Raw genomic sequence first — 27,952 nt, 5'->3', positions numbered from 1 at the left:
TCATGTCTGGTTACGTCATTTGTACGCTATGTGATATATGGTAGTAGACAGATTTTAAAATTTTATTTTACAATATACATTCACTTAAAAGACATCTGTGCATTGTTGACTGGCCAGTATACAACGCACAGTGTAACGGTTGATTGCGAATATAAATCCTTTGTATGCTAGTAGTGCTAGGCTGCCAACGAGGGAATAAACAGCTCTCGGCGGCAAACAAAAGGGTTACTTGTCGCAGCCAGTTCAAACGACGCTCCTTTGCCAAGGAGTGGCAAACTGGTGTTCATGCTACCTATCCGGGGTTTGTTAGATGCAAGTCTACCGCGTTCATCAATTACTTTCATATTATTTATATTGTTATTACTGGATTGATAATTGTTGATTTAAAAAAAAAAACAGCTAAGCACCAACATCAGCTGCTCTACACATTTGGATTAAGGAACATATAACTGATAAACATATAACTTCAGAAAGCGACGAAGGATATATAATACAAAGACGAAGGATATATCAAAACCGCCCATCATGTTTCCTAATCGCCCTCCGGTAAGCTAAAGACTTTGATCATTCATCAAGCAAATATTTTCTTATATGAATTAACGTTAAAGCGCATGTATTTTTTGTATTCAGGCGCCACCAGGACCCGGACAACCATTTGGTAATATGGTGGCTGAGACATGTGATCGTATCAAAGAAGAGTTCAACTTTTTGCAAGCCCAGCACCACAGGTATACAAAACTAACCTCAATAGTTTCCTCTTGCTGTGAATTTTAATGCAAGTTTCCATGTTCTGTGTAATCGAAAAATTCACTTACCGTTTCCAAACCGAAGTGTGTATAAACTAATTGAACGCATTTAGTAAGGTCGGTGACAAAAGTTTGATTTAAGGCGCCCGTTCAACCTGCAGTATACTAGAACTCTTTTCTATTTTGGATATACCAATTTTTGCATGCAACTGCAATTTTAATTTGCAACGGTAGGAGTTATTCGTTTTAAACGTGACGACTTCTTATCAACCGTAGTGCTAACTTAATTTATGATCTTGCATTCCTCAAAAGGTGTTGATAGATAAACGCCAGGGTGGCTTAACAGGCTGTTGTAGCTCAATTACAATCATTGGTCAATATATCAACGTTATGTAATATTTTAGCCCTGTTTTGATGCAATGCACAATACACCAGCAAATTTAACACAACCCTATACAGTCTCAAATCATTGGGAAGCAATCAACTACAGTATATGAAAAAGTTATTTTTAAGCTTAATCAAAACAACGAATGAATTGAACTCTAAGTGAGTCATCTAAGTGTAATTACAGTATTTCGTTATTTCACGCAGTTTAAAATTGGACCGAGAAAAACTAGCCTCGGAAAAGACGGAAATGCAACGACATTACGTAATGGTAAATGACACTAAGTTTCTTGGTTCGTTCTTGTTTCATTAAAAATAGATTCATTTTTATGTTTTTGCCGCAGTATTATGAAATGTCATATGGCCTGAACATCGAAATGCACAAGCAGGTAAGTGAGTTTGCCGAAATATCTACTCAAGAGATTTACAATATATTTACTGTCATGATCATAGCTCATTCGGAGCTTATTCTCGTGTTCTTGTTGCAGACAGAGATCGCAAAACGACTACATTCAATAATTTTGCAAATTATGCATTACCTGTCGCAAGACGTAAGTCGATTTATGAAAGATGGTTGGTCTGTATATTTTGATTATATTTGTGATATAGCGAGATCACGGATGGTTAGTGAGTGAATAAGCATATTAGATCAGTTCTTGCTTGGGTTTTAATCCAATGTCGACGTCCTTAGAATTGATATATCGGAGAACGCTACTGCGAATTGTCGATCGGTATATCGATTGCTCTGGGAATACTAAGAAAGTAGTGATATCGATTAGTTAAGCACTCGATGACCTCTTGCAAATACGACGAAGAATAAAATTACCATAACCATCATCGCTGCGGTAGATAATCAATTAATCATATTAAGCAACTTAGAACTGTAATTAAAAGCTGTTTGTAGTTGCAAATGGCTATGCTCCATCTCAGCTAAGCGCACTTGAGATATATTTATACAAAGCTCTTCTGATCTGATTTCAATTAATGCAAAATGTGTTCCATTTGCATTTCGAAGAGATTCGGATGGTTTCCTTTTCTAATATTCTTTTTATATATATCTGATTGTCGCATAAAATAAGACACATCATGGTAATACAGCATGGCAGCAAGATCGTAATTTGCTTTGTTTCTGCAGCAACAGCAGCAAGTGGCTTCGGCAGTGGAAAGAGCAAAGCAAATAACGATGACGGAACTAAATCAACTTATCGGGGTAAATAGAAATATTGTCAAAGCCAAGCGGAACAAGGAATGAAAAACCTTCAGAGCGCTAATAATATATTTGATTAAAACTCTACCTAACTCTAACTTAATACTCTAATTTTAGCAAGCACAGCAAGGACAGTTTCAGCTTCATCATCCCACTCCTCCCATTCCTGGCATGCCTCCTCATCCTTCTGGATTGCCACCTCCTCCACATCTACCCACCTCGTCATCAGCAACCGGATTATTAGCCCTCTCGCAGGCGGCCCACCATCCCCCGCACCCTCTCGCACAAATAGCCGCCGCTGCAAAGGAAGAAGTGCGAGGCAGTGAATCAGGTTTGTTTTTTTGTGAAGTGTTTACGAATAACATTAGCATATTTTATCATATTTTCTTGTTGGAGAAACCCGTCTTCATTTCTTTTGTGGTTAATGCAGTGTCTTGTAACGAAAGTGAATAACATTTGATTCGAGTATAGCAGAAAACAAGGAAATTAAGTTTTTTGTTTTACCAGAGAAGTATCACTGCCTCGTGTTAACGTGCCCGTCTCTCGGCAGTTATTAAATTATTACAGTATAGCTGCGTAAAATGTTTCTGTTACATGTTATTTAAGTTTTAAAACGTATTCCTGTATGGAAGCCTACGGTAATAACATATGTCAATTTTCTGCATGACGACCGAGTTTTCCATATAGTTTTTTACACATCTTCTAAACCAAATGGCTTTGTATTATACTCTCCAGTCAATTTAGTGTGGGTTGAAAATTATTCTTTAAGGTGATTTTAAAACGAGAAAAATCGATATTGATTTTCTGTGCCGTATTTGTGTGCCTTTCTTCGATTAACCGTATATAGCTGACTTATTCTAATGTAATTATTTCCAGCTCCTTCGGCCTTCCATGCAACCAACAGCTCAAGAGATAGGGATCGGGAAAGTCGTCATGTAAGTGCAATATTTGTATTTATGAGAACCATACTGTGGGACTGGGAAGTTGTATATATACAAATATATATATACTGAGACAATACTGTATAAGGCTAAATGCCTATACATTGTTTACATAGACTACGAGCACAAACTAATAAAGCCTGTATTTGTCCGCACGGTTAGCATGTCATGGTTACAATGTTGAAAATAATAATCTCGTCAATTTTGAAGCTATTGCGCTTGCATGAAGATGCCCATCATGGTATGGTGACGTGGCACACAAATTCGCACGCCACATGTTAATTATTTTATGTGCTATGGTCGTTTAAGCATAAAGTTACACACTGTAGAATTTGCTGAGCCAGATACCTTGCAGGTTAGGCTAGCTCATCATGTCGTCACGACTCTACGTGATTTCGGTGTAATTGTTGTGTAACGGGTACAAATTCCTAAAGCGCCGAAACTAAACAGCAAACTCGCTTGCTTGCATTCCATGGAACACAATAGCTATAAATGCGTTTATTCCGGGGTATCAGATTCTGCGCCGTGCTATTAGTAACCCAGTTTGAGGAAGCGATTAATTGTTGTTGAATAAGGCTTCCCAATCGCTATTGAATTGGCTGATTAATTGTAAACCCGGAAAGCAACGTTACGCTGTAAGCTGCTTTCGAGAAGCGTGATGTTGCTGATGTGTAACAATGGGCAGGCTCGACATATGACCTCACGGTTAAAAATGGAAAACTTCCCGGAGATGATTAGTGTTGTGTTTTGCTCAACTGCCCTCCATATGTTTATGGACTACGTTCATCAGAATTCAATTTCATTGATCTTGGGTTGTAACTTAATCTATTTAGGTCAATGGTCGCAAAGTAGCCAGCTCATAAATCGAGCACCACTACTGTCGCGAAGAAAGTTGTACAAATTGGTGTAAACTATAGGGAGCAGTACACAATACATGATAGTAGTAAAGAGCAAAAACTTAATATATGATCTTTCTAAATTGTGCTACAGTTTATGTATTGCTTAATAAACGTTCTCACAATGTTATTAAAAATTGACACGTAATTGAATTGGTTTTTACCTGAAAATTGATCATGACCAGGTCACGAAGTCAACCACTAAAATTAAATACGTTTAGCTGCAGCTGGCGGTAATACACATCATTTATGAAACGCTATAGCGAAACCTGGCTGTGCTGAAAGTCTTCGCCAAATAAAATTTTACTTGTACGGTACTTGCACATTACCTTTTCTATTTAACTGCGTGAAATGCAGCAGTCACATGATTTAGGCAACGGTATTTTATAAAAGCTAGCCTGTTAGCGAAAAATTTACAAGAAGTGTTTCGGCCGTGATTTGTTAAGTAAAACTTCACTCTTTTGGGCGCTCATTAAAGGTACGTCGAACATGGCGTGTCAAATGTGATCCATTAATGTTTGTTTAACCAAAGACTGAAACGCTTGAAACCCGTTCACGTCGCCCTACATTACGTAATCTCAATAGTCAAATAGTACCTAACTGCCTATTTCTCTATTGGATCAGACCGTTAAAATTTAATCTGGCTTCAAAACGAAGATTACATGATTATGAAAATTTCGGCGTGCATTTCATTTAAGGTTAGCGCGGGAGAGTGTTGTTTGATGGTAATCTTTTCAATAAGAATAGCATTTAAGATGCTATAGCCTTTAATTATATATATATATATATATTTATATGTATCAATTATAATTGATGGGGTTGTTGATTTTTAGGTAATATAGGCAATGGCAGTTTTTAAGAACTCCTCTTGTGGGACGTAACACCTGCTTATCATCGACGTAAATGTACGAGAACTCGATAAACAGGCGCCTCTTGCAGATAAACCGATTGCGGTGTTTGGCCTGTCGGTCATCGATAAGATCGAATAGTTTGTAATGCTTGTGACAAGTGAAATTGCATTGGACTCGTTGGAGATTGCTTGTCGAGCCAAGAGAATAGTTGCAAGTAATTGGAAGGGGAATTGTTCGCGCTAAAAAAACTGTAATTGCACTATGCTCTACAATCTATACATGTAAATAAACCCTTGAATTATTATTGTCCACATATCAATCGAAAACAATTTGCGGCGCCGCCTGTCCCACACTTAACTGTTATAGTAGACAATAGCGCCCCTCTATTAATACCGTATATAAACAATACCGTATATATGCTTGCACATTTGGTGATATAAATTTTTATGCAAGTATAAACACTTGTTTGGATGTACGTTAGTACATCTGTATGAACTGTATCTTCTGTATGAACTGCGCGGTGTTTTTGACTTCGATATTGGAAACATCAGACAACTTTAACAAACCCGTTTGTAAAACAGTCCCGTTGAAGATCGAATAGAGTCTGGCATTGCAGTGATTAAATAATTTTGAATGTCAGAGTTCAGCTTTTACGCTAGGTTTGATTGAGGGAGAGATTGCAATGATTAACATGGGGCTGATGGTTGTTAGAAACCTGCTTTGTGACATCGCTTCTCTTACCAGAGTACAGTAGAAATTTCTGAAAATTTTGCAAACAAACATACGTTCCAATGTTTTGCACAGTCCAGTTTGAGTAACGGCTATACACTATTATTTGATGAAATAGAGAAAAATGTTAGCGATACTAATTGGTTCAAGGAAAGTCTGCATGTTTTAATTGATTAAAAGAGAATGAACATTTAAAAAATTTGTCTTGCACCGCAAATTATATTTTGTAAGGTATAACGAGACGTCGCACATAGTTACGAAGAAAGGCGCGAACTTCCGCAACAGTCGCACATTAATCATGATAAGTACGTCAGCCATCGGTTAATATTTGGAATGCCTTTATAACTGTCATTGGCTACATGCGTTACGAATGTTGCCAACTCTTTTATCAATAATATCAAACGGTTGTTCGATGATATCAGCATTGTCGTTTTTTTGCAAAAGATCAGTTGCTTTTTGCATTTGATTCACTTTACAAATACCTGCCTATTACCATGGTAATAAGCTAATCTCCGTTTAATGCAGCCCTCTGTATCGCCAGCCGGTCTTAATGGGATTTCACAACGCAGAGAGGAACATTCCGGAATGCCACCAACATCCGATAATGCTCCACCACCTGGTGCAGCGCATTCCACTAACGGCATACGTCCAGCTATCAACCACTTGCATTTGACATCTGAGGTAGATACACCGAATAAAAAGAGGAAACTAGAGCAAGAGGTTTGTGCCAGTGGCCCCGTAGTTGACTTTGTGTTCTTGAATTAAAGTAAACAACTCTTTGACTATATAAGCCAGTGTTTACCAAATTCGTTTTCTCGTCACTGAGCTGTAAAACGATTTCCAAAGCGTTTTAAACAAGAAGGATTTCTCCAACAGTACACTGTATACAGTATATAATATTACTATTAAACAAGAACGGAAGTCTGTTCCATTTTTAGTCTGTAAGATTAAATTGTGTTCAAAACCAGCTTCGACAAAACATAGTTCGGCTTTTCTCACTACTCGCTGTCCAGAGAAAATATAGTCAACATCCTTAAAATTTTATTTCTGCCCCAAGGCAGGCAGGTAGCGGGTTTGATAGCGTTGTCTAAGAACATCTCGCAAATATGGTTGCAGGGACTTAAGGCGCCATAGGTAAATGTGCATGGCGGTGGTAAACTTATTTCACGCTCCGCCGCTAATGATTATGATTAAGCGTCTACGACGCGCTATGGTGTTTTTAACTTTTTACTTGACTACTGTAAACACATCAGATTTACGTTCTTGCCCCCAGATCATGCAAAGGATTAGGCTACGATTAATAGAAATTTTGAATATGTCCAGTGCTTGTAGCTATTAGGTGTAACTGTGGAGTGTATAATTTGGTATTTTTTCAGGACTCCGATGCTGAAAAGAGTGATCACGACCTGGTTGTGGACGTTTCCAATGACGTGAGTGGAGTTGAATAATATTGTAATATAATGGGTTGAATCACTAAAAGTAAACATGTGCAGCAATTTAGAACAAGTTTATACTGTTTAACGAAATTAAGCGTAGGCTACATAATATTTGGTCATGTAGCACCAGGTTACGATACGTTTTACATAGTTTCTTCAGGAATTCCTTTCGCGCTGTCGGTCTTGAATACGAATACGAATTCAAATACGTTTTCTGATTTTCCAAACTTTTAATTTTTCTTCACACTGAATTAAACAGTGACTAGAGACATGGCATGGTAGTAACAGTTTTTCATTAGATTGTTTATTGTTTAAACTCCGGTCGACAGTCACAAAACCAATAAACTGGTTGACAACGTTGTTACCTTTGATGACATGTGTGAATTATTTAACGCGTCAACGTCACTAATTGTTAGATCGACATAAATGTGTGTTTGGATTGTGAACTTCGCAGCTTGGATTATTTAAGGTAACTCCATTTTACTTCAGGCTGTTATTTGATATTTATCTGATTTCCTCTTTAATGAGACAGGTGGTTACGTTATTATGCGATAAACGGTGGTGATGCCTTCGAGAAAAATACGCATAGATCGCCTTATTCTTTTCTCCTATTTTGCCCGACTGATTGTTGTGAATCATTTAATGCTCTGTGTAAGCTAAGCTTTGCGAACGTCTAAGTATAACCACTTATATCTGCTAAAATAGAAACGCGTTTCTTATCTGTTATATTGAGCCACTACAATCAATGTTTGTTCAGTACAAGGAGAACTCAACGATGTAGTCATAAGAACATCGTTGGTATTTCGGGAAAACAAAATCGCTACGTAATTCAAAGCCAGCTAAAAACATGTAGCATAGGCCATCTAACTATCTATCATGTTTCCTGATCTATTTAACTGTTAATCTACTTCTTTCATTCATCGTAATATTGGTAGAAAGTTGCCTACTTACTATAAACAAACAAGGCGTGTTTGTATTGGAAAGACCGTGTGGTTTGTCAGGAGTATAGTCCTCTTTAGTGGTGACGATATGATTACACCATTTCACGTGGTCGAGCTTTCCTGTAGTGCTACCAAGAATTTCTCTCATACTTACTCACCATTGCGTAGCAACTTGCGGTTGATTTCTTTTGAAGTCTTTTTTAGCGTGACGAACGAACCGTTAATTCTCCCGCAAGTGCTCATTTCGTTACGGGCATTTACTAGCACGATTTGTGGTTGGAATTGAAATTCCCAAGAGCGTTTGTGCGCCTCGCAATAATTCTTTAACTGCAATCAGTTCCCACTCTCTTATAGAAACAGCCGAGAGACGTATACTTTTTATTCATCATAGTGACGATGTGCGTTTACCGTATTCTTCATTGAATATGTAGGCTCCTATGAGGCAGTACCCTATCTATTTCATCGCGCCACTAAAAAGCTGGTATAGCCTTCTTCTTCTTGGAAAAAGAACTTCTTTTCTGCCATAAAAGACTCTATTAGTGATTCAATCAAATCCTTCACATATCATCGGCGATCGGGCTTGTATCAACCTATCCCCAACGTCGAACAAAGCAGAAATAAACAAAGTGAAGCGTTGTACAACTTTATCCGGCATTAAGCGTATCCTATAATTATAAGCCCGAGCTTTTGTGTGTTCGTAAATACAAAAGGCTTCTGTGTTGCCGACTTGAAGTTCCTAGGATGCACATTGTTTCTTTTTACTATAAAAACCGACTGTTTGGTGCTATTCAAATAGTTAGGGTCTATTCTTGTATCAATTTACCTATTTGCAACATCTAGCACCTTTCACGAATAATGACGCTCACTGGATTTAGTACTACAGTACTACTACATTTGTAAATAAATTTAGGAGCGTACCAGTCCACTAAATGTTGATGAACATTTTCCCCACGAAAATGGTGCTTCAGATTCCGCTGCTCATGCGCCTTCTTCAAATAACCAACAAATGATACCCCGTTCAACCGGACCATTTCCTCTCACTAAAAAGGAAACAAACGCTAACCTTCCGCCAGGCAGTCCTTCTTCAGTTGGTTCTTCTGCGAGCGGGACTTTGCGACAGTTGCAGTAAGCAGAAGTGAAGGCTTTGCATTTCTATATTTGTGTATATTCTAAGTTTAAAGTTTATGTTAGACCAAAGAGCGACCGTGGAACAAACAATCGTGAACCTTTGTCAAAATCTGTAAGCCCTCAGGCGAGACCCTCTAGTATGCGTAGCGCATCCGGAAGCCCAAACATTCCACGACAAGTGATGTCGGAGCGGCCTATGGCAGAAACACTGGGTGAGAAATTGGGCATATTGGCTTAGGACTATATAATTCATGCATGATTCATTTGCTAACCTTACCTTTCCGTATTCTTATACAGCTATACGAAATCCAGGGCCTTTGGGTTTTCCTGGCGGCCCAACTGCTGGATACCCAACAATGATACAACCCGGTGTTCATCCAGGATTGTATGATAATTTGCATGGACTCCCAGGGATGAATCCAGTTGCTGTTGCTGCAGCCGCTCATTACAGGTTGATGCTAGCTTAAACTCGCAATTTCCTTTCTTTCAAACTCTTACAATGCCAAGCAATGGATGATGCGCTAACGTTGACTTGTTGTTTTCCAGAGGACCTATGGCTCCGTTTGATAGCCAAATGCGTCCAGTACTCCAGCATGGAATGCCGTCACTGGGAAAGCCGTAAGCGACTACAATAACCGGGCTTTCCTCTGTTTAAAAAAAACATATCCAATTTAAAAACATAACTCTATTTAAAACAAATAGGGGCTGCTCTTACCACGTTAGCGCCGAAGGTCAACCGCCACAGACGGTTCAGTTTCCAGCTGACGCTTTGATCGGTCCCGGAATTCCCCGGGCTGCTCGTCCCATTCTCAGTCTTTTGCACGGCGAGGTCGTTTGCGCGGTCACAGTGAGCAACCCAACGCAACACGTTTATACCGGGGGGAAAGGCTGTGTGAAGATTTGGGACATGAACACACACAATGGACTGTCAAGCGGTCCTGTGGTGAAACAAAGACCTGTTACTCAAATTGATTGCCTCCAGCGTGACAGCTATATACGATCCTGTAAATTGCTTCCCGACGCTCGTACACTCCTGGTTGGAGGAGAGGCAAGCAATCTATCAATTTGGGACTTAGCCGCAGGACCATCACCTCGTTTGAAAGTATGTGTTATGTATAATAAAAATAGTTTACTAAAACATTGCAGGGTAGTCTACTATCTCGTAGATTATGCCAATCTTTAGATTAAGTCAACTTTTATTGTTTACAAACAACCGCCAACGCGGGATAGTGTTTGGTGATGGGTTTTTTCGTGCAGGGCGAACTGAAGTCCGGTGCTTTAGCCTGTTATGCTCTCGCCATTAGTCCCGATTCTAAGTTTTGTTTCAGCTGCTGTAGTGATGGGAACATAGCTGTATGGGACTTGCATAACCAAAAAATTATTAGGTTAGTATTAATCGATCTTTATCAAGTTTTCTGGGAATTTTTAATTGAAATATTTTATAAGCTATTTTAACCATTTAATTAAAAAAATTGCGCAGACAATTTCAAGGTCACACGGATGGTGCGAGCTGTATTGATATATCGCCTGATGGCAACAAATTATGGACAGGAGGACTGGACAACACCGTTCGGTCGTGGAATTTAACAGCTGGAAAGCAATTGGACCAATACGATTTTAGTTCACAAATATTTTCTTTGGGATATTGTCCATCTGGGGATTGGCTCACTGTTGGGTAAGGTGCTCGCATGGTAATGCCAGCCAAATCGCTGATCCGTTGGAATTGCACCCATGTGAAATTTACATACAAAAGTTATAGCCTAATCAGTTGATAAACGTTTAGTTTTGATAATATCATAATCAGCATTATAAGATTATATTTACAACTAAATCAGCTGAAAAAAGTTACCGTTCAACAATTTATGATCATGTGAGTAATACCGCGGTTTTCCCAAATCTCTTATTGTTCTACATATTTTTATTTGCTTTTAGTATGGAAAATAGCACGATTGAGGTATTACATGACGCCAAGCCAGACAAATACCAACTGCATCTGCATGAAAGCTGCGTGCTTTCACTAAAGTTTGCACATTCGGGAAAATGGTTTGTCAGTACAGGCAAGGACAACATGCTTAATGCTTGGCGCACTCCATATGGTGCCAGTATTTTTCAGGTATACAATGCAACAGAGGTTTGTGCATTGCGCTGTATTGTTTCTTTATGACTGTGGCGATTACTTGTAAACTTTATTTGTACAGTATAAAGAAACTTCATCTGTGTTGAGCTGTGATATTTCTTTGGATGATCGCTACATTATCACTGGATCAGGCGATAAGAAAGCAACGGTTTATGAAGTTCTGAGCTGATTTTTATGTTTGAAAAGGTTGCTAGTTCAATTCCTTGTAACGCTTCCTGCAATTTCGTTATTGCGTGACCGCAGCCTATTCAAGCTCAAAATGTTTATATATAAATCCACCCTGTGTCGTTTCGATATCTTTTCCCGTTTTACTCTGCGGCGTTATTTTTGCAATTACTCGCTATGTGGCAGCATCGGCGATATTAATGTAATATTTAACATATAAGTAGTGAAAAACAATCATCCTACCAAACAACGATTAACTTATTCAACGGCTTTATTTTTGAGACATGTGTAATATTTCTGCAAACCAGCTTTAAGTGTATTGGATCAACACGTTATAGGCCGCTTATGCTGGCAACACCGGCTAATTTTATGGTTGTATTCTGTTTTAATTGTATTTCGCTGTTGAAAATAAAATGCAAAAATAAGAACAGTTGTTCCAATCCAAATATTGAATTAAAATTTATAGCTCAGAAGTTCGTCTTTTGAAAATCTCGGTATTAAAACCTTTATGATTGCTTAAGTTGTCCTGTTATATGCCGTGTAGATTCGCAGGCAGTTTTCATTTCTTCAAGGTGCAAATCCTTTTCGGGTTTAGTTGCTTCGTAGGTTAACTCCAATTCATTTTGTTTGGCTATGATCAACAATTTTATAATTTCCATCTAAAAGGAATTTTTTACCATGCATAGTTATGCGCAATGAAAATACTAACTAGCAACCCTAACTGTCATTTAAATCGTATTCTATAATCCCATGGTTTGTACAGTGCATTTTTTCAGATAGGCGGTAGGCCTATATTAGAAAAATAATAACACTATGTTAAGAAACTGTCAAGTTCGGGCGCTGGGCATCATCCTCATTTTGGCCTAATTTCAACCAATTTACAAAATCGTCTCACTTGCTTGTTTTGAAGTTCTTCAGACAGCTGATCTGTTTCTTGCATTATGTAGTCCAGACTGATTTCATTTGGATCTACAGTTGTCATTGTCATACAGTGTTAACCAAAAATATAGCCTATTGAATTCAATTACATGCGCACACAGTGGCAAATTATTCTACTGGTACTGCACCTGATCTATACAACGACTGATCATTGTTCCAAATTTGGGCAATATAAAAAAGTCTAAAACCAAATAAAAATGTGAATCCATCGGAACTTGCACAATAACAAGCCCAGTAACCGGGGCTCGAGCAAAATCATCACCCAGTTTAAGTTGTGCAAACATTTTCCATCGTCCGAGGATAACGATTATAATATCATACCAACCGTCCCAAAAACAAATCGAAATGGTGATTCGACTTTCGCATTTCCAAACAAGTCAATTGGTTAAATCAAGTTTACATGTATCAGTCACAAGGTCACCATGACTTTTATAACTGATTTAGAAACTATACATCACATGTGCATGGTAAATATGTAATTGGCAATAGCTTACCCACACTGGTATTAGCTCAGTAGTGCTACTTCACCTTTTCCAACCTCGACCCAAATTTTAAGCAGAAATAAACGTGACAATCTATATTTACAACATCTCAACTATACGTTGAAACTCCATGCTCAAAATAAGTTATTCTTGCTCTCATTTTTGAACATGAATATCAGTTTTAAAACAGCGCTTCGCAATCTTCTCTGTCATCCTCATTATAATGGTTTTGATTAAACGAGTATTAATTATGTATGCACAGTTGCAAATCCGGTATCAACAACTTCTTCTTTTGGGTCTTTGTATGTTAGCCATGGGTATATAAAACAATAAAAAATATTTCCCGCATAATATATCGGGTTATTCGTTTTAGGCGTATTGTGGTTCGTGCTTTACAAAGTGTACTTTACAGAGCGATCTTTATCCTCGGAGTCGGACTGAGGGGAGTCTTTGCACGAATTAAACCAGGTGATGATTCGTCACCACTCGAACCCCAGATACCGAGCGAGCCGTTGGGCAAGTTCCGATTGATACACACATTTTATAAGGTATTGTCTGAATTTGTTACTGTATATCACGTCCAGTGAACAGAAGAACATTACAATTACATATTACAAAGACATTACAATGATAGCGCCACTGGGTATCGAACAGCGGCTGCATTATTGCGGACTAGTGCTCTAAACTTATAGTGCTCGCTAACCACTGGGCTAGCGAGCAAGACGGCTAACCACTGAAAGCACTAAACTTTAAAAAGTGCGCGCGGAATATCAGCTATTTTAAAAATTTGCACACCCACAGGCTTGGGAAGAATCCTGTACACGCCTGACCTATTCTGGGACAGAATGAAAACTTAGCTATTTAACGTCCAAAGGCAAACTTCCGGTATCCGATATTTAACGGAAATCAAGGCTATATCCTATGTAGCAAACGCCAATCATTAAGTACTGCAACACTGCGCACGTGGAATACAGCAGTGTATGCGCAAGAAACAAAAGCGTATATTACAAACTTAGCAATCTGACAATGGCACCAAATCAAACTGTACAGTACTGTAAATAGCCTACTTGCTTGATTTAAACAATCACTACACAATGCTCTTTCGTCTGACATAAACCACGTATTACAGTACAAATTTTACGTGCAAATTGAAATAAAACTTTACCCACGGTAAAATCCTTATGCCCAGTGCCCACATGCTAAAGTACAAAACATCGGTGCCATTAAACCTGGCTCGCTACACTCGGCAAGTAGGCCTACAAACTAACCCAGTGTCCTAGTCCAAAACCAAACTACCAAAGTTTGTGGAAATCTGATGTTTGACACAGCAGACTACGATGTCAATATATCATATAAACAGGAAAAACAAAACTTAACGAGGAAGCATATATAGCCACTACAGAAATTTATGAAAGCACCCATTCCCACTTTTACTGAAACCTCCAGGTTAAATTTTCATCAAACAGGTTTATCAACAGCAAAATTCAAAGCGATTTGCTTTAAATTACATGATATTCTAGCACCAGGCTACCTATAGTAGCGTTTTCCAACCTATCTATTAGAGCTGTGATAATATTGTGATAATAACCAAAATTACTATACAGATTATGTAAGATTTACAATTCCCGTACTTATGTGTCGTTTTAGCAAAGCGTAACACGAGACACAATCATTTCCTGTACCATTGTTGTGACGTAATGTTTGTGCCTTTCTCGCATGCGTTCAGTTTGCCAAAAATAAGTTTGTTAGCGTATGGCAGTACGAATTAACAAGTTTGGGAATAATCAGCATTCAGCAATTTAATCCAGTTGAATATAGCTAAGTCAAAATGCTATTACATTGACTGTTGAATGAAGTGCTGTTGATGTGCCAATGTTCTGTTAATTTGTAATCGTATAAAGAAGAAACAATATAACCAATTTATACAATCAACAAATTTGTGCAAATTACTGAACAGTACAACTTAAGATAAGCTCAGTGTTAAGTCAGACAACTTTGCTTGTCGGCTTCACAAGACAATCAGCTTCTAGCTGAACAATCGAGTCTAGGATTGATTAAGCAAACAACGACCTTGAGGCTCATTATATCGAAGACAATAAACATTCAGACAATCAAAGATTGTATTGGAGTGACTGGTACAGTCAAGTTCAACAACAATAACCAATCATTCCATTACAGAGCTATCAATTTCAAACTTCGGCCTGAGTGGACTCTGGCGCTCCAACTCCGTGATCACTTCAGCCCCCGTGGTGAATTAAGGGAGTGGCTGACTTGGCTACAGCCGGTATCCTCTTGAGTTGAAAAACATGTAGTTGTAGCCACAGAGATGACCTAAGAAGATACTTTAAGCTTTTTCCCATTAAAACACTTCGCCATACCAGCAACGTTTTGGCTAAAACTTAAAGATTTTTGACAAACAATTCATGTTTTAAGTTTCGCGGTTGAACTGATGTTAACGCTATATATATAGCCGTTAACAGCTTAACATGCAGTGCGTTATTTGGGAAAAATATGGTTTGTTTACCAAGAATTGCTTCTATATATATTGCTTCTGCTTCTAAACAAAAACCGTATCGTTCATAGCCACGTCCTCAACAATTAACATGATGACAAATCGATTTTACTGTAGCTTACTAGAACTTTTGATTAACCGCAGCATTTTACGATTTTATCATCAATAAAACCTTGTGCTGAGTTGGAAAAGATTCGGATTCGTGGGAATACCAATACTGTATTATATTAAGTTTTGATATCTGTGCAAATCCAATAAGCTACTGCTGATTTTTAACTTAAAGTGAAGGGCAAGTACAAAAACGAGTTAGCAGAGTAGTTGTCAGTTAACATACTGATCAAAAAATTATATGTAGTGGTCAAACATTTATTACCAAAATTGTATGGCAAATTTGGCCTCCTATTATGACGGAGACGACTGTCATTATGATGTCACAATCTCAAAACAAAATGCTTGATTACTGTGGTTTGTATTAGGTATGGTTATACTGTAGTGTTATAATCCTATAAAGGACATTCAAAACTAAAGTTTAGTTCAAAGAAACCGTGGTCCTCCTTAGTATAATGGTGAGTACCCCCTCTGTCACGCGGGAGACCGGGGTTCAATTCCACGACAGAGAGTGTTATATTTCTTGTTGTTAAAAGCAAGACAACGTACGTTTACCTTGAACACTGTATAAACGACCTTGAAAAGTATATTTCAGTTCAAAAAAAGTGGTGTTCGTTAGTATAAGTTAGTGGTCAGTGTCTCCGTAAGACCCGCGAAAGTCAAGTTGTCTGTAAAGAATCTTCAAGAAAAACTTTAATATGGGTTGTATCACATTGATGTTCAAAATTAGATTACAAATACAAAAACGTTTATTCATTTTGAGGCGAAATTAAGGTTTTAGTTTGGTTAGTCTCGTTTGTGTAGACTGTAGAGGATGTATAAGAGAGTGAAAACTCAAATAGCGGTTGCTGTGGGTTGATTTTCGAGGAGTCAGGTGGAGGTGATCCCAAAACAGTACCAATTTGTTGGTAGTGTTGAAGGAAGAAGGAAGGCTGTCCTTTAGTTACGGACGATATTATCGCTGATGATACCTTTGCTGTACAGATTGACCAGTATTGGCGACAATATACATCTTTCCTTGTCTGATATACTTGATTAACCTTTTTTGCACTTGTAACAATCCGATAGTAATAGTTCACCAAATGCAGTGGTGAACTATCACGTGGTTGCCGTCGGGGATAGGCCCACGGAAGCTAAGCCTTCTCACTATGTAATTTTCAGAAAACAGACTAGACTGAGTGGCATAATTTTTTTGAAAGCAATCCAGAATATTACTAATTCCTTGTAAGTTTATTAGTAGGCTAGTAAGTCACGGACTATGGTTATTATTACTGATTGAGCATGATTTAGTCGGAATATTCTGATTCTAACAATTCGTAACGTTTTTTTTTACAAGTAAAGTGTTATATTTGATAGCCTTTGTTTGGGTTGATGATTTTGATCAGGTATATAGATAAATAATTTATAAGAAAAAATTTTGTTCACTTCAGAATACAGAATAATATTCTATAAGGTAGTTTAAAAATTGGGTTAAATCGCCTGATCTATTTTAGTTTGATTGAGTCTTGTTAAAATAAGAGTTTTAGTAAAATTACGTTAGTAAGTTCCTTTGAATTCAAAACTTAATAAGTTTGCTCAAAATGGTTCTTTAACTTAATGGATCCAGCTCTTTTTTGTCAAGCAGCAAGGTTTGAGAAGACGACGCCTGACACAAGTTAAGCTAAGTCACGTGTTATAGTCTCGGAGCAGCACCCACTGATTCAACCAACTCCGCTCTCCCCTTCAGCCTACACTAACATGTGGTGGAATATTTTGCTGGTAAGTTATACGAATGTGAGTAAGATTGTGTTCTGTTAACTACGCATAAGAAATGCTTTTAGAAACCAGTTAGAAGAATTATAAATAAATCCGAGAATATTGTCCTTTTTTTTATTCTTGCCAGTTGATCGTGCTGATGAAATCTTAGTTGCTCAAGAACTTACCAAACAAATCCTAGGTTTTACAGAATAGAATTGCAAGAATACTATCTGTAAAAAATCATTTTCAGTATCAACCATCACGTGTTGCCTGGACTGGACGAACGAACTACCTATAGTTTTATTGCAACAAAAACACGATATTGAAGTTTCCAAATAGATGGCTAAAGTATGTTAAATATCGGTCTAAGCTTTAGGTAATAACAAGGGTAAGCTTATTACGAGAAATTGCACAATACATAAAAAATCCCTCTCGTTTATAAGCTGCCAATTCATTCAAGAAATACAGTATCGACTGTAGCATATACATCGCATAATAGGCCTTCGTCAGTTGGGCTATTTAATTGTGTAAGTGCCATACATGGTGATGCAACTCACGATATTGCCTGACCATCACGCAGTTAGGTTACTGCACTTTTCAATGTTGCTTTACGCTTGTAGGTAATGTGAAAACACGTTAATGGCACACATGATGATAATTAACGTTAGCCATAAATACTTTCGAGGATCAAATGCTTCTCCCTCACAGTGTTGTTAATACAGATGAAAGTGTTTGGTTGGTATGAATTTGCATTAGGTATCCGATTGAACAAAAACATGAATTTATAGCACAAAATATGAATGCTATCATTGAGGTATAAGGCAACATTATTAAGATTCAAACTTTCCCAACGAACAAACCTTTTTTTGCTGTAAATTGCCGTCTGGCTAAAACGGAAATAGTAAAACTGCCGAATTAAGAGAAGGTAAAACTCAATTAACGCCTGCACACACTTCTGAATGTTACCTAATTCCAACGTGTTTAAATTGTAAATCTTGTTTTAAATGTAACTTTTCTGCATTGTCTTTATTAGACTGGTCGTTTTCAACATTCCTGTCCTGGGTGTCAGCGTCAAGAGCTTCTGGGATCAGGTCACTGACAGGATCCTTTACAATATCTACCCTTCTGCCCTCGTCGGCACTGCTCTTCTGCCAAGCGAATGCAAGATTATGTATTGATGCAATCCCTGATGCTCGAGATGCTCTGCACATTCGCAGTTGGTCTTCCGATAAGTTGGGGTCACAATGTGATGGATGATAAACATGCACCAACGATGGCTCCACAGAACGAAGAACATCAACGCGTTTTTTACCATGCTGGTCACTTCTTATTATTTCGACTTTGCTCCGCCGGCTCCCGCGTGAACCAGAAGCATATTTGTCAACCAAATCAACATCCTCCATCCCCCAACCTTGGATGGAAATGTCGAAGCCACCCGTCGCTGAAAAGTCGCCTTTGTACGTACACAACAAACCATAACCGTAGCTTCTCCAGTACCCTAATGACGTTCCAATTTTAAAATGATCTTTGTTTAATTGCCGTTTCCTCACGATTGCATTGTCTTGTAGCAAAGGAATGTATTCGCTTCTGTTGGATGATAGCCTCCAGGACGATAAAACGTTTTCGAAGTCCGGATGAAATTCACTAAATAAAATGGGGTAATAAACTCTTGATCCTTTTACTGTGTTTGCCCGGCACTTTCGTATGAATTCGGAATCAAAGACAACATCGATATCGCAGAAAAATAAAAGAGAATTGTTCGCAAAATGTGACGCTCCGATTTCTAAACCCAGTCCTCGAGAGAACTTTCCGTTGATCGGTATTAAGCGCAGATCATAGTCGGGATACTTTTGTGCGTAGGAATCCAACAATTCTTTTGTCATTTCATGCTCTTCCTCCTTCGCGGGATCGTCAGACGTGAATAAGATAATTAGCAAGCTTACCGGATCTCCTTTGGACAAACAAACCTTTTCCAAGTTGAACATAAAGAACTTAAACGCGTCGTGTCTTCCGGTAAGAGTAATTATAATGTTTACTTTTTGAGGTCTGTTTTCTAATACGTCTCCGGAAAAAGATGAAAACTGACCGGTGTCATAGCGGATGATGTTCTTTCGTAAATCACGGCCAAAATTCCGACTGGTGTTAAAAGTGCCTTCTGTGATATCCTTTTGGGAGACAAGGGCTGGTTTCGCACCATTTTGTGACAATCCGAAGGCTGATATAAGACTTGCAGATCGCTTGTACATTGCAGAGAAGAACGTATCAATTATGCCCGCCTTTGATTTGCGCATAACTTTCACTAACATTTGGTCATCAAGTGGCGATTGCTCAAATATTTCCGCCCTAGAGAATGACTGTTGAAGGTAGGCATGGCGCCGAACAGGAATGGTCAGCTTCTTTCCTTTGAAACGTTTGTAAACAAGCATCAAGTCAAGAACATATTCTACACCGAAAAGAGGATTGATCCGCCGATAACCATATCCGATCTGCTTAAAATCGATCACGCGACCTCTTGCCTTTGAATTAGCGTTCATTGTCTGCATTACCTACAGTAATAAACGATAAACAGGTAGCTATTTAACCGACAATGTTTTCCATTGCAACATGTTGACGTTACAAGCTTGTACGATAAAAAGTAAAGCATACGTAAGGTATGCACGTAACAACGTTTTAATGATAGATTTAAAATTTATCCGTGCTTTACTTAACATAAAACATTTTTAAATTAAGAGGCTAAATCCAAATAAGTTGGCCTTAAATCAAAAAGCAGCTGTCGGTAAACATATGGATGAAAGGATTTTTAATAATATGTAATGGTTAAGCAATTAGTGCTAAAATTGTGTTGTAAATTTGGCCTCCTATTATGACGAGAAGGCTGGTCACTATGACGTCACAATAAAATAAATCTGATGACTGGGTAGGTATGGTAAGCAAGTTTTGGATGAAATACGTCCCCATACTCCCCATAGGTAAATTAGTATAAGTTAATTTTTATTGTCGGCACAGGAATGTTACAGATGACAGTACATAAACTGGTAAAGCATTGTTGTTGTTACTACAGTTACCGGAATAGGTAAGTGCTAACAGCCAAGGCTGAACTGTACTGTAGGTTAACAATTACATTAACAAGTACAAATACACCAACAATAAGTTAGTTTCGGCATATTTAACGCAAAATGTTCCTGTTACATACTTAGGTTCGCTATAATTATACCTATTACGGCCTTGTCTGTCACAGGAAACATTCCATTTGTACTTAATCTAACTAGGCCTATACCTGAATCTTCACTATTGTTTCTTTTCTGGTGATGTAATAAGAACCGCCATTCTCGTCATAATTAAGCAATGAATTTGCATTTTTGTCACTTATTTATGTAAATAACTACTTACCCACAACATATTAGTACGAATCCTTTCACCAATATATTTACTGACTATTGTGTATGATTTAAGACCACGTTGTTTTTTAACTTGTCTTGCCTTACCATAAAGTTAAGCTATGGTTAAGTACAAAAAATACTACTTTATCCATATGATAAAATTAATAATTTGAAAATGACTAGCAAAAACCTACATATGAATAAAGAAATGTTTCTTGAACTTGTTGGCTAAATCGCGACCTTTTACTGTATAGTATATGTATAGTATATGTTCCTATGTTTGGTCATGCAAGCAAAAATAACTGACACACACATAAATGATGTCGGATATGTTTGACAAGCTAACCACAGCATGCTTTACCAGCAACGACCAAATCGTGTGTGGTGTACGTCAGAAATATATGGACGAAACCGAGAGAGCAAACAAACACAGTTCTGCCAGACAGTTGGTGTTTAAATTGCTCTACACACAGGAAATAGATTCAATTCAGAGCAATGTTTGATGAGTCAAAAACTTACCCTCATAATAATACTTCGAGCCGTTAGCTGTCGGTCTGTAGAAACTGCACGTCTGGCTTGATGCGGTGGAAACGAATACCATAGTCTTTCAGACATAAAATCCCAGGGAAGTACTTCGTCTCTTTTGCGAGGAACAAAACGACGAAGAGTAGGTGCAATGCCCAGCATGTATTCTTCCATTCCAGATCGAGTATTGAGAAATTTGTTAGAGCTCACGATTTCACGCGATAAAGTTTTTATGCGTTTTAAATTATTCTGTATCTTTTGAAAGTTCATAAACTTATGCAGTTTGACCTGGTAGGCGGGATTTTTGTTTGGATGGAGCGTCAACGCAGTGTACAACTTCGGATTGTTTGGCTCAATAAAGGGATCAATATACCCTTTGCGAAGCGTGTAATGCTCGTAAAACAATTCTTGCATCTGCAGAAAACAAAGGAAACCAATAAGTGAATGTTTATGGAAACACAAGTGTGGAATTTAACATGCGTACAAAAATGCTTGAAACGTATGGCAATAATAAACAACAAGCTTTGTTGCAAGCAGATAAAATCAAATACGCATTTCAGGAGACTTTTGTCTTGGAAAATACTTGATCGTTTAGTTAAATGTTTTAAAATTGCAGGCTACACAAGACGTGATACAGTTGCTGATTTATCTCAAAGACTCTAAGCCAGGGCTTCCCAAACTTTTTTGCTCGCGACCCCTTTCAAATTTCTGAAGTTTTCCGGGATCCTTCACGTTTAAATTGATTAGCAGTGCGAAATATACATTAGTCATTAGTGACATTTATTGAGATGCAAAGACTGAATTCAAGCAACCAGAACTCAAAGCCTACTTACTACTTTACACATATGTAGGCTACTGGAAACAAAAAAGCACACACATTTATTCAGTGTGATTGGTGCGACTGCTTTCTGCTACAAAGCAAGTCCAGCCGTGGCTCAATATCTGTTACTGCTGGTCTCAAGGCGGTTTCAACGTTGATTAGGCTGGAACGATATTTTGTTTTGATTGTATTTTGTATTTCGTGTAAAATTGGTATAGCCTACGCTGTGCGACCCCTGAATTTCGTTACGCGACCCCGCAAGGGGTCGCGACCCCCAGTTTGGGAAGCCCTGCTCTAAGCTACCGCACACATAACAGTTGATGATAATAAAAACGCTCACATTCCATAACTAAATTACATTCGTTCTGCTTGTTTGGCTGCAAATAACAAATATCATGATAAAGCTTATTACTTACCCATTTCATACATTAGATACTGACATTTTATGCTATCAAAACCAGTTGACGAAGCTATTCCACGACAGTTTTCATATTAATCATTGACAACTTGGATAGCATTAACACCAAACAAGCAAATTGTAAAGTTAAGGCGCCCTCATTAATTTCACCAAAGGAATAAGCTCAATATGGAATCAAAATCAAAAATATTGAAATAAAACTATTACGGGATGGAACAAAACCAAGACGATATCCATAGTTAAATACAGAAAACGTTCACACAATAGAGTTCGAGTAACAACGTGGTTGGAATAAATTGCAGTTTTGCATACGAAATAATCGGCAGTCTGCGAGCACCTGCAAGCCTGCGCCGAATTAAAAAATTTCATCGATGGTGACCATCACACAAGTGGTAAGCATTCATTCATTGTATTTTTTATTACTGGCGCGGTGGAAACATATTATTACCAGGATGAAAAGTATAACGTCATGTCTCCCAACATCAGTAAGATCAAATCATATAATGTTAGACATTGTATTTATCAAATTCGTACGTTTGTTCTGTTAGTTACTATATCGTCAGGTAACAGATCACAAAAAGCTAAGATCATCATTGACGATTAAATTATCAGAGGTAAGATTTACAAACGAACATGTCACATTCGCAAGTACTGAATTATAAAATAATATACCAAATGACTATTTCAGCATATGTCGGTCACGCAGCATGATGTTATGCGGTTAACTTAGGAGAATGGGGATGCAAAAAAGTCAATTTAAGCTAAGTAAGGATTTATTGGAATTAGATTTAGGTTAGGTTTAGGTTAGCCCACTAACCTATTACAAAATTTAAGTTAGGTTATGAAGAAACTTTGAAAACTAACTTCGAACGCATGATTTTTTTTTGGTGAAATGGTGGCAGCCAATAATAAACATCACACACGTAATAACATCAAACATAAGACAAGAAAAATATTTCCAGGCTATATCGCAGCAAAGACATAAACATACCTTGGTTGTGTAACTTGCGTACCAGTCAGAAACATGCAAGCATTTTTATAAGTAGTAAAGCAAGTTTAGGAAAGCTGAGAATATTTTAAGTTGGACGCAAGGATTTCAGGAAATAGCTACAGTAGTAAATCAGAATACTAGGTAGGAAATGACCTTTGAATACTATAAATAACAAGTAGGGTTCGTAAGAGATGGATATGACCGCTCCTAAGTTACTTTGCTGAAGGCTAAAATTAATTCTAGGTCAGTTCAATGTAGGTACAAACAACTGTGCCATTTACAGTAAAGAGAATTGCGTTATTCGTAAGTGAGTTTGCAACCTGTAGTTTTCGTGATCGCTTCCGCAACGTCATTTGAATGCCGTACCAAAGTTTTTAAACGGCAACAGATGACTTTAAAAATACAAAGTAATACTACTGCGAAATGATGTTTGTCCCGTTTGAAACTTGTTCCACGTTATATTTTGCAGCAACTCCAGAAAGGATTATTTCCTTTGTTTGGAAATTTTATTAAAACCCGCAAACACAACCAAACATATTAACCATGTTAAATCCAGCAACCAATTTTAGTCAAATCAACCAACCTGATAAGACCATGCGCAATTCACGTCGGCAAAGTTCCGAATGCATCTGCTTAATTCAACATCTTCATGCCACGAATATAATTTTTTGACGCATTCTTGAATGTGTGGGCCAACGCGACGTACCACTTCCCGACTGAATATCATTCCTGGTCCACCCATGCAGTAATTATCACCATGTGCAAGACTCAGTCTGCCTCGTTCCTTTCATACAAAATTTCGATGTTACCGTATATCGCATTTTGTGGGGTTCACAAAATTGTGTGGTTGTGGGTTGTGGGATTCAGTCACCTTTATTTTCGTGATTCATTGTCCTTTATTTAACAACGCTTTTTTTTAATGTGTTCATATATTGAACGCGGGTAATATTATCATCAACTGGATAATACCATACCTAGAACAAGATGAAAATTACCTGATATATATCATCAACTGAAAAGGTATAACTAAGCCAGTATAACAACAGCAGAGTAATACATTACACTGATTACTACCAAATCCTTTGTAACAATTTTATCACCGGTGTGTAACCATCGCCAGAGGTGTATCCTCAAGTTTACAATTCCAACGCATGATTTACACTGTAAATTTTACAGTATTACTTTCATAAGTTCAAAAAGGAAGTACATCCTACACATCCCATATGATCCCAAATATGATATTATTCAGGCGAAACGTAATCTTATTCAGGCGAAATATAATCTTATTCAGGCGAAATTGGATATTATTTAGGTGAAATATGATCTTATTCAGGTGGAATATGATATTACTCAAGTGAAATATGACCATTTGCAGGCGAAATATGATACTGATCAGTCCAAATATGATCTTATTCCGATGCTGATCTAAAGCATAGGTTGATAGTTTTATATGTTTCATCATATTATGCTTTTGATATTGATATTGTCTTGATACTTTAGTGTTGGTGATAACTAGTGTCGATACACTGAAAGCGTTGTAATTATTGCTTTATGGATACTTTTCAACGGTTGGACGTTTTCACATGTTGTAACAAATACGGTGTTGTTACACGTTTTGAGTTGATATCATTCAGCTGTTGTTCTTGTTAGGTCGTTTTTGTTATTATTCTTGCGTTGGTACAATTCCATTGATGCTATCAATATGGGCGTCCTTCATATTGTCGGCGGCAGTTTACATAAAAAACAAGTATTATCACGGTGGAAGCAAAACTAATTCCTTCGGATAAGCAATTATTTAATGAGTTCTACTGCATTTGTAGATGCATAGCGTATTCATAGTTAAACATCGAAATGTCAGTGTCTGATAGCACTGAGCGATTTCTTGGTTATGTATTATTGATGGTGTCGAGCTACAGCTCATTGAGCTTAGTCATGGCTGCTGCACTGGCCTACTCCGGCAGCGGTAACTACCGAAAACAAAGACACAAAAATCTCGTTGGAAACGTGCCGGGCTTTTTAAGATCGTTAATTTTAAGAGATTCCGAAGAAAGTTTTAAGAGACCACGACTCCTAATCCATAACTGCTAATTTTCTGTTGTAGTTGCACAAGTGTAAATTTTAAGTGACGGGCAAGTTCAAAAACAAGTTGTCCTCAAATGAAAAAGTAGTTGTCAGTAAACATACTAGTAAAAGGATTTTCAATAATATTTAGTAGCTAAGAAGTTATTGCCAAAATTGTATCGCAAATTTGGCCTCCTATTATTATAAAGATGGCGGTGATTATGGTGTCACAATGCAAAATACTGTATGTTGAGAATTATGGATTTTAAACTTTTTTAACCGACCCCTAAATCTATATTTTTTGCTGTGGGCCCTTTTTTGAGTGCAGATTTTTCCCTTGTCTCTAAAAAGGTCTTACTTCTTCGGAGAAAAAGTAAATTCAGGTTTTTTTTAGGTGTTCTTAAATTAGGGGTCGTACCCCTACACAGAACCCTTATCTAAATTACTTGACGGCACCTTAAAACTCATCCATGTACCAGCAAGGCGTCCGCAGACCCCAGTTTAAGGAACCCTGGTTTAGAAAAATCATCGGTAACAGGAGTTGCAATATTGACTTGACGTTCATCTTTATAGCCATAACACTAGCAACTAGGCCTATACAGTTCTAAATCTAAAAATTAAAGAATTACCTCTGCGTTTCCGAGTCCGGTTTGACCAAGAAAAATTGGCTGACTGCTATTTAGACGTCTCAAAAATTTTTCGAGCTCTTCTATTTTAATATAAACGTCATCATCAGCTCTCATAAACCATTGATATCTGCAGAAAAGTATCTCCTACTTATCTACGTGTTATTAAGATAAAATACGCCAACGTGCGAAGTTGTACATAAAAAATTGTTAAAATTCGTACTCACCCAGAATTGAGATAATTGTCGTACATATTCTTTAACAACAAAAATGACTTCTTTTGAGGTGGGTACACATCATCTTTCACCGTCTTCAGTTGAACCAGTGGCAAAGGTTTACCTCCGTCGTCAGGATTTTTTACATCTTCTCCCACGTAAAACTCCACTTTTCCCGGAACACGGTAAGCCCATGTATCAATAATAGCGCGACCACGCGTACTAAGATACTTTTGAGCAGTCAAAACTCCAACATAAATAAAGTGTTTTCTGTCAGCAAGGTGAACAGAACGTGGTGTTTTCTCTTTAGGTAGTAAAAAGCTCGGCTGCATAGTTAGCCCGTACTTTTCTGGTTTTTTTGGTTCTCCATCAGCGACCGGTAGAGCTGTGTCCGGGTCGTACTCAACGTATTTCTGCACGTTTGCTGGTAGCTGAAAATCTTCGAGTCGATCTTGGGGCATTTCATCACCGTCATCTTCATTTTCAATGTCACTTTCATAGAAAACCTCCAGTTCCTTTTGTCTTTTTAAACGTTCTTGTTGAAGATCAAACAGTTCAAGTGCTCTTTCATAATTAGCCTTATCTTTATCTGATATATCCTCTATTCTATTACCTTTCGTATTTTTCACACGACTTTTACGACCGTCTTGACCAACCCAACTCTCTCGATGCTCTGCATTTCCATAGTCAACAAATTCGTGATCGCAGTCATGACCAATTTTAACCAATCCTAAGCCTTGTTTTCGTCGAATTCTAGTAGCACCAAGACGAAATTCGGCAAATTCAATTCCCTGACGTTTCGTTTCATCGCCACCGTTACGAGCAATCACTTCTATCTCAATATCAGTATGACTTGGTACCGGTATGACCAGCCATGAGGCCAAGTTGAATCCCAAAAGAATACCAGTGAGAAGTCCTACAACAGAGCGTCGACTAAACATGCGGCGTTGTGCCCCCATACGAAAAGTGGTGTTTCGGGAGTAAGTCATGCGTTTGTACTCATAACAGCTGTATGCTTCTTATAATTCGATAAAGAAAGTGTTTGACAACCACTGCTTTTACAACAGCGCTTGAGATGCTGACAAAGTGTCGGTTGGGCAACGTTTCCCAGGCACTTCCACCTCTTTCAACTGTTGATCATATCATTTTTGAGACAGTTCAGCTATCATTACTCAGATGTTTCTTATCATTGTCAGCGCCTAAAGATCGGTTAATTAGTGTTAAGCAAACATGAACGATTTATAGGCTACCAGGTACAAATCAAATTGTGTCGTTGATGCTTCAAAAGTTCAAATGTTTGTTCCAGAAAACACCACAATAGCATTACCCTGTATCCAATTTTATCAACAAATTTCTTGTCACCCTTAGACAACATTGTTTCTATTTAAAAGACTTACGAAACAATGATTTTCATTTGAACTCAATATAACCGGAGGAGCTCATTGAGTTGTGATGTATTGAAAAAAGTGATTCATGAAAAAGTCGCTTTTACCAAATTCAAGTTTTTAGTTCAGTTTTCAATAGAAAGCCAACCGTATTTTGAAAAATTCCATGAGCTAAATACGTGCCACCTAAAA

General features: G+C 37.8%; 2 protein-coding genes and 1 long non-coding RNA gene across 3 annotated transcripts; 1 reads left to right on the top strand and 2 right to left on the bottom strand.

Annotated features, from left to right (window-relative positions):
* The first annotated feature begins 379 nt into the window (after positions 1–379).
* Positions 380–11,989, top strand: LOC143445537 (transducin-like enhancer protein 4). The gene is made up of 19 exons (XM_076944699.1): positions 380–546; positions 631–728; positions 1,338–1,401; positions 1,475–1,519; positions 1,619–1,681; positions 2,266–2,340; positions 2,455–2,668; positions 3,214–3,272; positions 6,280–6,474; positions 7,131–7,184; positions 9,042–9,256; positions 9,323–9,471; positions 9,557–9,710; positions 9,806–9,877; positions 9,962–10,361; positions 10,517–10,644; positions 10,740–10,934; positions 11,192–11,372; positions 11,458–11,989. Exons 1-19 carry the CDS (start codon positions 526–528, stop codon positions 11,563–11,565), a joined length of 2,490 nt encoding a protein of 829 aa, XP_076800814.1. The 5' UTR covers positions 380–525; the 3' UTR covers positions 11,566–11,989.
* Positions 11,927–15,632, bottom strand: LOC143445538 (uncharacterized). The gene is made up of 2 exons (XR_013113831.1): positions 12,457–15,632; positions 11,927–12,220 (listed from the first exon to the last, which is right to left on the bottom strand). It is a non-coding gene; the product is annotated as an uncharacterized LOC143445538 (long non-coding RNA).
* Positions 15,633–17,621: 1,989 nt separating this feature from the next.
* Positions 17,622–27,609, bottom strand: LOC143445669 (chondroitin sulfate synthase 1-like). The gene is made up of 5 exons (XM_076944929.1): positions 26,388–27,609; positions 26,164–26,290; positions 24,057–24,257; positions 21,239–21,658; positions 17,622–19,885 (listed from the first exon to the last, which is right to left on the bottom strand). Exons 1-5 carry the CDS (start codon positions 27,362–27,364, stop codon positions 18,302–18,304), a joined length of 3,309 nt encoding a protein of 1,102 aa, XP_076801044.1. The 5' UTR covers positions 27,365–27,609; the 3' UTR covers positions 17,622–18,301.
* Positions 27,610–27,952: the final 343 nt, after the last annotated feature.

Source organism: Clavelina lepadiformis, chromosome 2 (genome assembly GCF_947623445.1).
Source record: "Clavelina lepadiformis chromosome 2, kaClaLepa1.1, whole genome shotgun sequence".
Classification (NCBI taxonomy): domain Eukaryota; kingdom Metazoa; phylum Chordata; class Ascidiacea; order Aplousobranchia; family Clavelinidae; genus Clavelina; species Clavelina lepadiformis.
The sequence above is the reverse complement of the archived record's forward strand: the minus strand, read 5'-3'. Positions and strand labels throughout refer to the sequence as shown.